Source organism: Lepus europaeus, chromosome 1 (genome assembly GCF_033115175.1).
Source record: "Lepus europaeus isolate LE1 chromosome 1, mLepTim1.pri, whole genome shotgun sequence".
Lineage (NCBI taxonomy): Eukaryota > Metazoa > Chordata > Mammalia > Lagomorpha > Leporidae > Lepus > Lepus europaeus.
In genome coordinates this window covers 145545816-145561181 of record NC_084827.1, presented here as the reverse complement: position 1 = coordinate 145561181, position 15366 = coordinate 145545816, and the positions used below count along the sequence as shown (strand labels likewise).

Genomic DNA, 15366 nt, shown 5'->3' with positions numbered 1-15366 from the left:
GAGCTAGTGGATTCCAAATGGGAAAACTGAATTTTAGCAAACAAGGGTTTAGGTGGCCTGAATGGAATTTGGGCGTATTCGATTTTCCTTTTCTTTGTACCTTGATTTTTGTGCACATAGCGGAATGCGGGTGGACACAGGTGTGTTCTACCTGTCACTTCTAAAGTAGGGCTCTAGAAGTCCCTGGGCATCTAGATTGTTATACAGGCTATTTATGGGGCTTAAAAAATAATAAAATATTAGATCCACAGTTTTTCCTTCTTAAATTCCAAGTTTTCAGATTTTTAAAAATTTTCATTTTTATTTGAAAGAGAAACAGAGATCTCCCAACCATTGGCTTACTCCCTAAATGCTCCTAACAACCAGAGCTGAGCCAATCCAAAGCCAAGAGCCTGGAAGTTCATCTGTGTCTCCTGTGTGGGTGGTGATCCAGGATCCAAGTACTGGAGCCACCGTCTGCTGTCTCCCAGGGTACGCATTAGCAGGGAGCTGCATCAAAAGCGGAGTAGCTGGGACTTGAACCAGGCTATGGGAACCACCGTGCCAAATCCCTGGCCCACATTTCTTTTAAAAAAACAATCCAGCTCTAAATTTAAAAGCTGTATGTGGGATTCCTTCTTCCTCCTGCACCTGTTATACATTCGATAGGGCGTTCTGCTGGCTGAGATTTGCCCGCCTCAGTAACCTAACCTTTCAGTTCCTGTAGATGCCAGCTGGCCGGACGCCTTCACCACGGACACACATATCTTTCTGTCGTTGCAGGTGGGCAGTGACAATGGAGTCTGGAGTGTAGCCGCAGGCCAGGATTATTCCCTGTTTTTGGTGGATACAGAAGACTTCCAGCCTGGGTTATGTTACAGTGGCCGACAGGACCCTACAGAAGGTGACAACCTTCCAGAGAATCCCAGTGGTACTAAGACTCCAGTACTTCTCTCCTGTAGTAAGGTGAACAGGAATTGGATCCTTAGGCCCACATTCTGTAACACATGAGAAATCTCTATCTGTGGTGGTGTTCGTGTGCCTGACTACCAAGTTCTCTGACTGCTTCTCCTCCCACCCTTTTCATTGTTTGTCTTCCTAATGCCTTACCTCCGTTGTGCCTGTCACTGTCTGATACAGTGATCACCTACTTGTTCTGTCTGCTGGCTGTCCTCTTTACTGTAATGTAAGATTCGTGAGGGTAGGGGTAGTCAGCGCTCTCATTCACTGCTGTATCCTTGCTATACATACTTTAAAATAGTTGTTGAATTAACACCCTCATGTAGGAATATTGAAAAGTACATATCTCAGTGATGTTTCCTGACGGTAATCGTTAGAGGTGAATCTTTAGAGGTGAACTCGAATAGAAGTGGAGTGGATGGCTTTCTGGCCATCACTGGGAAGTAGTTGTGGGAGCCCGAGCTGGACTCAGGCAGACTGTGAGGGACACGAGAGGCCCCAGCAGCGTCCATTGCTTATCATTCCTCTCTTCTCTTAGCTTTCCACTGAAGTTCCTGTTGTTGATCCCCCTTTTCGCTTGCAGCTCTCTGCTTTTCTACTTCCTCTTTCTCATACACTTGAACCATTGGCTCCCCACCCCGCCATAGTAACTCATATCCTTGAAGTGACATGCCACAATTACAAAGCTAGTACATTCCGGGTTTCTGATTTTTGAATGATATCTCCTGTGGACTGCTTTTTAGCCTTTGTCTTTCTGGAGTAACCTAGGAATGTATAGGAACATGATCTGTATGTATTTATACATATAAATGTACACAGGCTATGATTAGGCTCTTAGGCTAAACCCATTCTTTCACGTGTGCTAATTGACTCTGGTTGTTGGTCCTGGCTCCACATTCCCCATGAAAGAGCCTGTGATTTATTTATTTATTTTTTAAAGATTTATTTATTATTTATTTGAAAGAGTTACACAGAGAGAGGAGAGGAAGAGAGAGGGAGAGAGGTCTTCTATCCGATGGTTCACTCCTCAATTGGCCGCAATGGCCAGAGCTGCGCTGATCCGAACCCAGGAGCTTCTTCTGGGTCTCCCACGTGGGTGCAGGGGCCCAAGGATTTGGGCCATCTTCTACTGCTTTCCCAGGCTATAGCAGAGAGCTGGATTGGAAGTGGAGCAGCTGGATCTCAAACTGGTACCCATATGGGATGGCAGGGCGTTAACCTGCCGCGCCATAGCGCCAACCCCAAGCCTATGATTTAGGTAAAGGATGAATTAGGCTAGTGAAAAGGATGAACTTTTGCTGTGTCTCTGGTTACCATGAGGAATTAGTAATCCATTGGGGTGTGCAGATTGCCTGCTTAGTTTAATAAAGTTTGTAAAGACATTGAGTGTTTTTGTTGAGTGGTATTATGGGTAAATGATAAAAATTCCTTTTTGAAGAAAATCCTGTTATGTGGTACTTTTAAGAGACACAAAACCTCTTAGCACCTTGTTATTTTATTGTTTAGAGCTCCTCTCCACTGTTATTACTTCATTTTAGTGCAAAAGTGGCCTTTGAGGCTTGTATCCCTATCATATCAATCTTTCCATATCTAGGGTATCAGTGGTTGCAACTGCCCGTATTGTGAAATAGAAATATCTTGGAAATGAATTATAGATCCATATAGTGTATATAACATTGGTGGACTGGTAATCAGCTCTAACACAACAGAACAAACAAGCGAACACATGACCTGATCTGTTGTGTTTCCAGATTTTCACTCTGGCTAGTTTTAAACTGCCAATGGTTTAAAAATGTACTTGCGAAACTCCCAGTATTTAACAACTGAATTTTGCCAGCTAATATGAGCCAGCTTAGTGCACCAAATTGGCTCGATTCAATTAGACTCTAATCTTTGTATTTTCTTCTGTTTCAGCTTGGATATATAAGCAGAGTGACAGCAGGAAAAGATAGCTATGTGGTGTTGGTGGATAAAAACATTATGGGTTATATCGCCAGTCTCCACGAGTTGGCTACTACAGAAAGACGGTTCTATTCAAGACTAAGTGACATCAAATCTCAGATTCTCAGGCCTCTTCTCAGCTTAGGTAAGTGGAAATGTCCCCTGTCCTGTATACGCGAGTCATTAGGCTCTCATGTTGTCTAATCTTCCTGCATCAGAAAGAAAACCTTTGAGTTGTAGTTTACTCCTTTCTTTCCAGTGTCCCCTTTTTGTGAGTGAACAACTTGCATTTTCCAATATGTCCACAGCCCAGCTGCCTCTGTGCTCTCCTGCCATTCCCACAGCTCCTTCTACTCACAGAAGTAGACAGTGAGACTTCTAGGGTACAGCAGAGAAGCAGAAATAACATTGGGAATATGGACCCTGGAAGCCAGACTTCCCAACAGCACTTCTAGCCCCATAATCCTAAAATATCCTCTGTTATACTACCTGAATTGTTCATTTTCTTGGTTATCATTCTTAGGATTTTATCAAGTAGATAGTCTTTTGGATTTATATGTAACCTCTTAAAATTGTGGATAAATCTAAGAGTTTTGAGAGTTTTATCCTACATTACGTGAGCTGATGGAATTAGATTCTTTTTCTTAGCTTTACTTTAGCTAAGTCTCTCGAAGCCCTTTGTAACATTCCAAGGGCTCCAGCTGTCTGATTTTTGACTTGCCCCTCTGCACGAAAAGGTTGGGCTGTCTAGGGCAGAGGGTGAGAGTAGAGAGACAAGCAGAACAAAAGTCAGTACAAAAAGTTGAAAATGAGAACTAAGATACAAATATAAAAGTGAGTTTAATTCATGACCATTGCTAACTATTGTGTGACATTAGAAAATTCAACCTTCCTTTTTTTTGGCTTCAGATGACTTAAATTTGAAATGGAGGAAAGTTGAATTAGCTCAGTGGTTCTCAAATTTGGCTGATCTTCAGAATCACCTGGAAAGCCTTTTTTTTTTTTTAATACTCGTTTTGGGATCTGAATATTAGACCTACTGGATCAGAATCTATACTGTTCTTGTGATGTATTTTAACAGGTTCCTCAAGTGACTGAAATTTGTGATCTTTCTTTGTTTTGTTTTTAAGATTATTTATTTATTTGAAAGGCAGAACAGTACAGAGGGAGTGAGAGTGAGAGAGACACAGAGAGAGAGAGAGAGAGAGATTTTCTTGTGTCTGCTGTTTTACTCCCCAGGTGGCCTTCACAGCCAGGTCTGGCCCATCCAGGATCTCCATCCTGATCTCCCACACAGAAGTACTCTCCCGAGTACTTGGGCCATCTTCTTCTGCCTTCCCACACTCACAAGCTGGAAGCTGAATGAGAAGCAGAGCCGCCTGAGCTTGAGCCAGCGCTCTGAGGTGGCATGCTGGTGTCTCAAGTGGCAGCTTAATCCCACTGTGCTGAAACACCACCCAGCACATCCCCACCCAGGCCAGCACCGACCTTTCAAGTCGCTTTATTTAACCCTGAAATTATTTGGATTCGTAGATAAAATATACCTCAACGTGTTAAGCATTCTTAGAAAAGGAGACTTTCTTGCCAAGTATTCTTAGCAAAGGAGACTTTATACTGTTGGTCTTAGGATTGTAAGAAATAGTCAATCCTGCGGTCATGTGGTTGTCGTTATTTCCTTACAGAAAACCTGGGCACGGCTACCACGGTGCAGCTGTTGCAGGAAGTGGCAAGCCGATTCAGCAAGCTGTGTTACCTGATCGGTCAGCACGGAGCCTCGCTGAGCAGCTTCCTGCAGGGGCTGAAGGAAGCCAGGAATCTGGTGATTCTCAAGCACGCCAGTCTCTTCCTGGATAGTTACACAGAGCAAGTATCGGCCCCGAGTTGTGTGCAGTGCCTGAGGGCTGTCCTGCCGAGGAGGGCGCCCCTTCATCAGAAGACACTAGCGTAGGGAGAGTAATCCAAGGTAGCACAGATCGCCATGCAGCCTTGGGAGCTTGGCCAACTATAGTTCTGCGTGGCTAGAAGTTAGTTTTCTCTGAGGGGAAAAAAGGTTTCAAAATAATGAAGTCTTGCGTTTCCCTCTGTATCCTAGCAGAATTATTGATAGTGTGCTTAATTTACAGAAAATATGTTACTTTATTTAATGATGTAAATTGTACTAAAACTTGACCCAGTGTTTCAAGGCCAACTGGCAGATGTAAACATGGCACTGTTCCGATGTGTGCCCGCGCTGATTTGTCAGTGGAAGGTTTAGAAGGTGAACTACTTTCAGCAAAAACAGAAATTTTTTTCTTAAGAAAACCCAGAATAGTTATCAAAGGTTCTTCATCTGTTTTTTTTATAGTAAGATTTCTCTTTTCTTCTTAATTTGAATTGTAATACTACGTGAGGCATAATTTAAGTGTTACTTTCATGTATACCGTGTCGATGATCTCAAATGTGTATAGTTTTAATTCTTTACTCATTCATACTTCATCCATCCAACAAATACTGAATGCCCACGGAGTGCCATGCACTGGGTGGGGCTCCAAGCCCCCCAAAGCTGCAGCTGGGAGCTCGTGGAAGGCACCTGCCCTCAGGGAGTTCGTGTTCTGTTTTCGCTTGGTTATTTAGGTGAACGCTGTACAAATGCTGAAAATCAAAAGGATATTTAAAGCTGCCCATAATCCTACTACCAGAAATAACCACTGTTAATCATTTTAGTGTTTCCTTTCAGACTCATGCGTGTACACCTGCAGACTGCTGTATGCAATTTTAATTCTAAGTAAATTTGAATATATTTGAAGCTGTTTTCTGAAAGGAAATATCCTAGTTTGAGTCTTTTAACTTACCATCTTTCAGATGTGCCAAATAAAAGTAATTTAACTTGATACTAATTCACTTTTTAAAATCTAGATTTTGCTGTTGAAGGTTTCAGCTTTTACTGGTATAATTTTCTTTTTTCTGCTTGTATTCACCTTATAATAGCTCTTTTTCACTTCTTTTTCTTCTCTCTGATACTTTAGGCTTTATGATTTAAAATGCTTCTGTTTTGATAGATGAGTTACTTTTTAAAATAATATTTTGTAATTATATAATAATCTGCTTGCCTCCTATAGATGGGGCAAGTAGAAAACATAGACTTATGTAAATTTCAAAACTTGTATATAAATAAACATATATATAAACATATAAATTTCAAAAAAAAAATCTCTGCTTCACAGTGATCTGTGACCTTTTTTGTTGGGTGAGGTAAAATTCGCATGACATAAAACTTTAACCTTTTTAAACTGTGTGGTATTTAGTACTTTTACCATATTCTGCAGCCATCACCCCTCTATCTTTTCCCCCCCAATTTTTGTCATCTCAAAGAAAAAAACCTTTACCCACCAAGCAGTCATGCCCTACTCCAAACCCTAGACATCAGGAAGATGCCCTGTGCCTTCATGGATCCACCTGTTCTGATATTTCATACAAATGGAACCATGTGACACTTGGCCTTTCTTGTCTCGCTTCTTTCATCTAGCGTGATGTTTTCAGGTGTATAGCACCTTGGGCTGCTCTTAGTAGGCATTTGCCTTCTCTCAGAGTCAGCTGATACCGTTTGCCAGCCTAGGAGGAGGAATTTCTGTACTGGAAGCAGTACTGCTACACTTGTTTTCAAGCAGTATATCAATATTTAATCAACATTTTCTAACACTGTCTCACATAAGTTCTTTTAATCAGTTCTCTTACCTTTACTATTGTCCATTTTTTTAAAAAAGCTTATTATTTTTATTTATTAGAAAGGCAGAATGACAGAGACAGAAATAAATACATCCATCTGCTGGTTTACTCCTCAAATGCCTGAAACAGCCATGGCTGGACTAAGCTGAAGCTGGGAGCCTGGAATTCCATTCAGGTCTCCCATGTGAGTGGCACAGACCCAAAAACTTGAGCCATCATCTACTTCCTCCCAAGGTGTGCATTAGCAGGAAGCTAGATCAAAGCAGAGACAAGACTCCATCCCAGGCACTCCAGTATGGGAGGCAGGCCTCCCGAGAGGTAGCTTTACCCTCTGTGCCCCAGTGCCTACCCCTCTTATTCATTTCTGAAGATTTCACTGGAAAACCTGAAGTAAGAATTAGAAGAAATTTTCATTAAATATCTGATCCCATTTTCTTAAGTTACCAAGTACTATCTACCAAGTGAATTCTGACATCTTTTGCATGATTTGAGGTGTTTTTAAAATTTCCTTTTATACTAACCTCATTACTAAACTGGTACCTCCCTGGTTACTGTGATTATCACATAACCTGCTTTCTATTTAGTCTTGTGGTTCACAAATGTTGATGTCACAAAAGCTCTGAAACTTATTGGTGAAATATTAAAAAATACTTGTTATAGGTACTTGCTTGAAAACTGAAGAAGTACTTTACATTTTAACACTAATGTTCCCGTGTTTTCTTTTTTGCTCAAGGTATTGCACATCTATTACAAATTTCCTGGTTATGGGCGGATTCCCACTTCTTGCTAAGCCTGCCATGTAAGCAAATACAATACTTTCCCATTACTGTTCTAGCAACCAAGGATTGTGTTTTATGGGATTCTGTGTTTTTGAGTATCTGGGGAAAGCTTTGGCTTTTTCCAAAGGAATCCAACTCTGATTGTCATCAGCAGATACTGAAAAGCACTGTACCACAAGGCCCGAGATCTGGATCCCTGTTTAGTGCCACCACTTGTTGTCCCTGGGACTTTGGGTAACTCTCTTCATCTTAGTTAGCCCACTTTTCATCTGCAAAATGGGACCATACTCTCCCCTCTTGTTAGAAAGCAAGTAACGTATGTGATGGCTTACAAAAAATAGGAGAACATGGAGGTCGCCAAACACACTCTGTCATTAAGTGACATGGAAAGAAACTGGAATAGTTATTTTTTTGCAAATAGTAATGCTTGAAGAAAACAAAGTTTTGTTGTAGGAGGATGCAAAAGTAAGTAGAGTGTGGGGAGCTTCTGGGGACCATGGCAGCTGCTGGCCCTCTGCCTTATTCTGCTGCGTTGTTCACCTGCCTCCACTGTTTCAGAGTTAGGGTCACAGAACTCAGGGTGACCTGAGTCTCTGCTAAAGCAGCTAAATGAAGTGACAAGTTGTAGCCCCTCGCTTCCGTCACAGCACCATGCCCACAGCCTGGGCTTGTGGCAAGCAACCAAGGTACACGCTGAGCGATGGCAGCTGATGTGAGTCTGGATTTGGGCATTGTTTTCTAAGCGGTGGTTCATGAACCCCTGGGTTTTATGTAATTAAAGGCAGAAGTGCCATCCTTTTTCAATTTTGACTGACAAGTCAACGTTTCAGAGTTTGGGAAGCTCCAGAGGACAGCAATGGGTTCCATCCCCTCAGTGGGTCTTGGGTGATGCTTAGGCTCTCATCCCTTGGTTAGTTTAGCTCTGGGCTTCAGGCTTGTCTGCTGCTTTGACCATTAAAAAAAGGTTTTTTTTTTCCTTTTATTTCTAAATTGTGGTTAAATATACATGACATAGTATTTACTGTTTTAACCATTCATAAACACACTGTTCAGTGGTATCAGATACACTTACAGTGTTGCGTAATCACCACTATTCACTCCCAAAACTTTATCACTGTCCTTAACCAAAATTCTGTACCCATTAAATGATGCTGCATCTGTCTGCTTTCCCCCAGGCCCTGGTAACTGCCAGTCAACTTTGTGTTTCTGTGACTTTGCCTGTTCTGGGTACTTTATGGGAGTGGAATCACATTTGTCCTTGTGTCTGGCTTATTTCTGAAGCATAATGTCTTCGAGATCCACTCATGGTGTAGCATATATCAAGTTGAATTGCATTTTGTGACTAAATAATATTCCACGTTTTATTTTCCCATTTATCTGTTGAGGGATACTTACATTGTTTCTCCCTTTAATGTGTTTGTTTTCATTTTAAAAATATGAGTAACAATATAAATTAGCCATGTAAAGAAAGAGCATGAAAGACTCCCAGAGGAAGATAGGCTGAGCAGGGTCTCTGGGGAGATGTCCTGAGAACATACCAGAATTCTTTTAGAGGACGTAAGTCTCTAGGCACGAGCAGGAGTGAGTCCTGGAAAGAAATGGGAGCCCAAAAGTTTGGCTGTTTCTGCTCTGGTGGGGACTGGCGGTGGGCATCCAGAAGTCTGGTCCGAGGGAGGATGCGTTCATCACGTCCTACCTCCTTCTCAGCAGTAGGCCAAAGCAGTGTCCTCAGCTGATCCCTGCCCCAGAACATGAAGAGGAAGCAGGAACATTGGCAGAAGCCAAACACCAACAGAGATCCGGGCCATGTTAATTGTTGCTCATTAAGTGACAGATGATGAGTCTGCCCCACCAACTCTGATTGTTTTATAAACAATCTAAGTATTTTGTGCTGGTGAATGTATTCTTAGTGGATAACTGATCAGCATTAAAATTTGCAAATGAAATTTAAAAATGTATCTATAAAAAAATCCTGACTTTAAAAACTAAATTTTGACTTCAGTTTGAAATGCATTTCAGCATTGAAATCTTCATATAATTTGTTTGACTGTTTCCTGTTAATTATAGTACTGGTTCCTACAGCTTTTTATTTTTCTTCTGTTGTAAACTCATATTATGCATCAAAATTGGCAGGAAAAAGAAGAAATTAGAAGTATTTTAATATCCATGCCAATGCTGTTGGAACAAGAGCTTTGTTTTTCCTCTAGTATTTCTGTTTAGCACAGTGGATTAGCACATTAATTTTATCATTTATTACTGTGATTTCTGGCCTTGAAATTAACAGGTAAAATGTCAGCTGGCCTCTCATTGTTCTTTGAAACTGGGACGCATGATTCATTTCCTAGAACATAAGGCACAGGCATGTGATTAACCATTTTAGTTACAGTTACTGTTGCTACCATTTACTATTCTTTATACTCAAAATTCCCTGTTCTATGGATAGGGAAATTTTTAAAAATTATGTCTTGTGTATTTCACTGTAAATAATTAATACATAAGTCTTATTACTTTCATAGCATCTAAATAAATTTTTTTTCCTATGTTTTTCAAGTTTTATTGACTTTTTTTTCACGTTTCACAACGCACTGGCTCATGTGCGGGCATGGGGACAGACAGGCACATTTCCATGGGATGCGTGGCTGAGTGGCACTGGCATGTTATATCTTAATGCTAGCCGTCACAAACCACACTGGACACCGGAGTAAGGGAAAGGGTTTATTGGGGAACACCTCGAAGAGAATAGAGAAAGAACAAGTTGGGCTCAGAATAGAGAAATGAGGGAGCAAGTCCCAGATCGCTTACTGACAATAGCAATATCACATGAAAACTTAGAAAGCAGTTTTACCCATTAGATAACAACTTAAGAAAACATTTACCAGAAGGTCCAATGCCTTCCATAAATATTAAAAATACATATTTGGAAACATCTCTTAAATATCTAACATGATGTAGTTTGTTTAACCAGCAAATTTAAGCACAAACATATAAAATGTTTTTAGTTTCTTTTTACCAACAAGTTTAAAACATATGATACAGAGATTTAGGTCACATGAATTAAAATATATCTTTGAATAATTTTAGCTGTTTAAATTTATGGACAATCTTTTATCTATAAGCCAATTAAAAATAAAACTCTTAATAAATTTTTCCATGTAGACATACAATATGTATACACATATAACATAATAGACCAATATAGCAGTTTTAATAGCTTTTTTAAAGAGAATCTAACTCCTGTTTGTAAATTACCAATTGATTTACTTTGTTTTAGTAACCTCAGCTAACCATACTTTACAGTTGGTACCTTTAATATATTATTGGCTTCATCTGTTTAGAGTCATCCCAAAGTACTGAATACAATACATGTGGCTGGAAAAATTCCATCAGAACCTATAGGAGGACAGCTAAACAGAACCAACAATGCTTTAGTTTTATGAGCAGCAATTTTGATATAAAACTGTGGATGACAAAACTTTAAGTTGCCACATTTAAAATTATAAACTCATTAACCAACAAGAGGCATTTGCTTACTGCACACAGTATTTTTGAAAGCACCTGTAGGATTTTACAAAGCATTTTCAATCTTTAAGCCTCTGGGGCTTGCATCTAAATAAATATTTTCTGGAACATGTCCTGCCTGGTAAAATATTCTATTCAGTTACCTTGTGTATTATCAACACCAAAATGACTAACCAAATTATTTTTTTTCTTTACCTCTAGTGATTTCCTAAATAAAAACCAAGAACTGTTACAAGATTTATCCGAAGCAAATGAGGAAAACACTCAGTTGATGGAAATACTGAACACACTGTTTTTCTTGCCAATCAGACGACTTCATAATTATGCAAAAGTCTTGCTAAAGCTTGCTACTTGTTTTGAAGTGGTAAGCTCCTGTATATACCCCTCTTGGGACACTTCTGAAGTCAAGTTTATTTGTTTTATGCCCCCTTAATGTCTGGAACTACCTAATTTAATATTTACATGTGTTTAATTCAGTATCCTTTTTGTGCAGGGAAATGAAAGAGGAAAGAATGACTGTAGGTATAGCTAGTGGTTTTTTTTTTTTAATATTATTATGGATTCAGTTTCCTTTGGGGATCTTATCAAGATGAAGTGTTCTTAATTTACTGAACTGTGTCTAAAGTTAAAACCCTATTACTAGTGCTACTCATTCAATTGTTGCCAAAATGTATTAATTGCAGAATGGAATGGGTTACACAGCGCTCCTTATTGGCCAGGCTCTCTGTGCAGGCAGGGGTCTGTGCGGCAGTAGAATGAGCACCTCCCTGGGTGTGCGATAGGCTCATGCCGGATGTTCGGGTCACCTTAGAAATGCTGTGAGAAGCCAGTTGTACAGAACTTTGTCCAGTGCTGGCCAGCTCATTTTCTGTGCAAAACAAGTTTAATAGAGCCCAGCCTAATTAGTGCCACTTTCCCACGTGGCTGTGTGAGGAGGCTGGTCAGGAGGCCTCCCCTTTGAATTGCAGTGCAATGTGTGGTTTCTTTTGTCTCCACTCCGAAAGGCTCTGGAGAAACCACAACTCCAAGGGCTCTTTCAGGTTTAGAATCTTCTTAATCTTGAGGTCCCTCTCCTGACCCAGGCAGGTCTCAGTCCCCAGAGAGACCTGGAAACCGACATGAACTGTTTCTATTTGATCCTACCTTGGTCTTGGGGGCTTTTAATTTGTGTGGTTTCCGTTTTAACTCCTAACAATTTAGTGTTAGCTGTGCAGGTTTGAGCCACCAAATAACCCAATGGAATACAGATTTTACCTCAGTACGGCTTTGATTATGATATGATATGATATGATATGATATGAAAAAGTCTTCTCTACTGGATCAGCTTAGACTTGTTTCCAGTCTGAAGGGCCCGGTTCTGTGGGTGAATCGAGACTCTCGAATTTGATGTTCAAAGCTGTACGTAATGTGATGCCTTCTTTTGTTTTTGGCCTTATCCTTTGTCCTGAGTCCAAGCCTTAGTTCAGATCCCCTGGATGTTGCTTTATAGTTCTTCCTGAAGCACCCACCCCCATCTCATTGGAGAAAGCCTCAAGGCCTGGGTTGGAAGGCATTTTCTCAAGAAAATGAAGCCATCTCCAACTGTACTACTTCTGCCTCTCCTTCCCGTCGCTTAAGAATGATGTCCTCTTCCTGTGTGCTTCGCTAACACTATATTTCTCCATTACTCGCTCTGTTTTACAAGTGGTCCTTATCCTTGTCACAGGGCATCAAAATCATCTGTGGGAGTTTTTTTAAAACACACATAGCTTACGCTCCATCACTGTAAATTGTAAAGTACTAAGTCTAAGGCACAGCCTAGACATATACATACATATACACACATGTGTTTAAGCTTCTACCTATGAAAAAATAATACTGAATATTTATGAAGGCATTCCACATGCTAGTGACTGTTTTAAGCGTGTCCTAGGTATTCATTTAATCCCCACCTTAACCCATGAAATTGGTGGTATTATTATCCCCTTTTTACAGAGTGGGGGGAGAGTTGAAGCACACGTGAGAACTGACAGAGCTAGAATTCACGTTCAGGCTCGCTGGCTCCAGAATCTGTTCCCTTATCTGCTTGACTGTGTTCTAATGTATAACCTATTAACAGAACCAGTGTGTTATTCTGATGTGTTGTATGTTCTCCTGTCTCCTCTGCCTAGTCATGTAAGCTCCCAAAAGACAAAAGGTTGTGCTTTTCATCATTTAGCTGCTCATTGTTTCTTAAATGAATACCAGGGACTCCTAAGCATTGAGGAATGGGATTGCTCATGAATGGGAGGGGCTGCCCCTTCATCTGACTTCCTGCTCCCTCCCCATTTAGTGCAGTGGCTCTCACCCCTGTGCTGCAGTTCTCAAGTTCCAAAGATCTTTTCAGAGTGCAGAGGATCAACACTATTTTCCTGGTGATGCTAACACATTGCCTTTCCCACCAAGTTGTCATCTGCAAAAGTAAAAGGGGTAGAACTGCTAGTTCCCTTGCAGGAATCTAGGCTGTGGCCTCAAACTCTACCAGTAGCTTTTGGCCATTGTATTCTTCACCAACACAAGCTTGTGTTAAGAACAAACAAGCAAAAGATGCATTTTTCTTAAGAATGTTCACAGTGAAGCAGTAAAAATGAATCCTATTTATTTGCCCTCAACCCCTGAATAGACTTAACATCCTGTATGATGACGTGGCAAACATGCATAAAGCACTTCTGCCACGTACTGAAGTGTGGTGGTTTCTCATGAAAGAGGATGACTGAGGATCTGAGCTGGGAACTGTTCTTTTTTGTTAACTTGAAAGGGAAATGGACAGATAAACTGTGGGTTATTCAGATTTGGTAATTAGCAGATAATTTCTCAGAAACGAGTACATAAAGATGTCATTTGAAGTAGAGCCTGTTAGTCAGTTTTTTGTTGCCACAATGAAATATCTGAGATAAGCTACTTATAAAGAAAAGGGACCTTGTTTGGGGTGATGGTTTTGGAGATTCACAGTCCGAGATTGGGCAGGCGTCCTTGGTTCAGCATCTGGTGAAGCGTTCTTGTTGGCAGAGTCCCGAGGCAGCCCTGGGCATCCTGTAGCAAGAGGGAGTGTCAGTCCATGCCTTTGTAGTCTCTTATAAAGCCACCAGGTGGGGGCTTCACCCGAATGGCCCCATCTAATCCAGGCACTTCTCCAAGGCCCCACTTTCAGGTACCATAAGTGTATCATTTCCACCCTCTTCCTCATACCATTAACATAGGATTTTAAGGACTACATCTGTAAGACATGGGCCTTTGAGGGACATCAGAAATCCTAAGTAATTCTCAAACCATAGCAGAGAACAACTGATAAAGTTTGTTACCAAGAACAGAATCTGTACTTTTAAGCAGAAATTAGCATTAAAACCTGTGTCTAGCACTGTGAGCCTGACAGTTTTGCAATTCTTAGGACTCTGATGAGATAGCTAGTAATACTAACATTGCTTTTTTTTTTTTTTTTTTAAATGAGTATTTATTTGAGAGGCAGATTACAGACAGAGGGAAAGATCTCCCACCCCTGGTTCACTTCCCTAAATGCCTGCAATGGCTCTGGCTAAGCCATGGCCAAAGCTGGATGCCAGGAACTCAATCCCAGGTCTCCCACTTGAGTGAAGGAACCCAATCACTTGAGCCATCATCACTGCCTCCCAAGATTTGCATTAGCGAGAAGCTGGAGTCAGGAGCTGGGTGTGGGTATCGATCCCAGGTGCTTCAAAATGGAGTGTGGGCATCATAACCCGTAGGTCAGGTGCCTGCCCCTAATGTGATTTTTGGTATATTAAAAAATTACCAACATTTAGAAGATCCAAATAACTCTATCAACCAATGTCTTCCAGATTTTGAGTCTGCATTGATACAAAATCATGTATGGTAAAAGATCTGTTTAACGTACGAAATAAACCAATGGATTTTAGTAGAACAGAATATAAAAAGTCCGGTGCTGTGGTTTCAGATTTCTCATTGTAGCTACCCCTTGAGAAACTTCTGTTTAACAAGAGGATACTCCAGAAAGTTTGTGGGGAAATGATATTAAATAAGTTTATTTTGGTGTGAAAAATTTAGAAATCAGTGCATAGTTTTTTCATAATACATATTTTCCATGAAACTTTTTGGACACCCTTGTTTACCTTTAGAAAGTGAGTTTTCTTCATTTCTCTCAACCAAATTACATTTCATAACTGATGAAATGCAGAAGCAGATTTGATGCCATTTTTTTTTTTCTTTAAAAGCAGAGAGACAGAGATTGTTTATCTATTGGTTCACTCTTAAATGCCCACAGCAGCCAGGTCTGGGACAGTCAGAAGCCGGGAGCCCAGAACTCAAACCAGTTCTCTCACGTGGTTGGCAGGGATACACATACTTAAGCCACCATCTGCTGCCTCCCTGGGTGTACACTGGCAGGAAGCTGGCTTGGAAACAGAGGAGCTGGGACTCAAACCCAGGCACCCCAATGTGGAATGTGGGTGGCACCCCAATGTGGAATGTG

The 15366-nt window shown here is 40.7% G+C and overlaps 1 protein-coding gene across 7 annotated transcripts in view; it reads left to right on the top strand.

Moving 5' to 3' along the window:
• Positions 1–15366, top strand: part of ALS2 (alsin Rho guanine nucleotide exchange factor ALS2) — a 78438-nt gene that overhangs the window by 36919 nt on the left and 26153 nt on the right. For 5 of the 7 annotated variants that reach the window (XM_062190024.1, XM_062190012.1, XM_062190019.1 and 2 more), the window contains exons 9-13: positions 763–945; positions 2854–3025; positions 4563–4743; positions 7319–7384; positions 11085–11247. In XM_062190024.1, coding sequence (XP_062046008.1) covers positions 763–945; positions 2854–3025; positions 4563–4743; positions 7319–7384; positions 11085–11247 — 765 coding nt within the window. Of the gene's footprint in view, positions 1–762; positions 946–2853; positions 3026–4562; positions 4744–7318; positions 7385–11084; positions 11248–15366 lie in introns of those variants that run through there. The other 2 variants (XM_062190027.1, XM_062190026.1) reach the window with 2 other exon arrangements.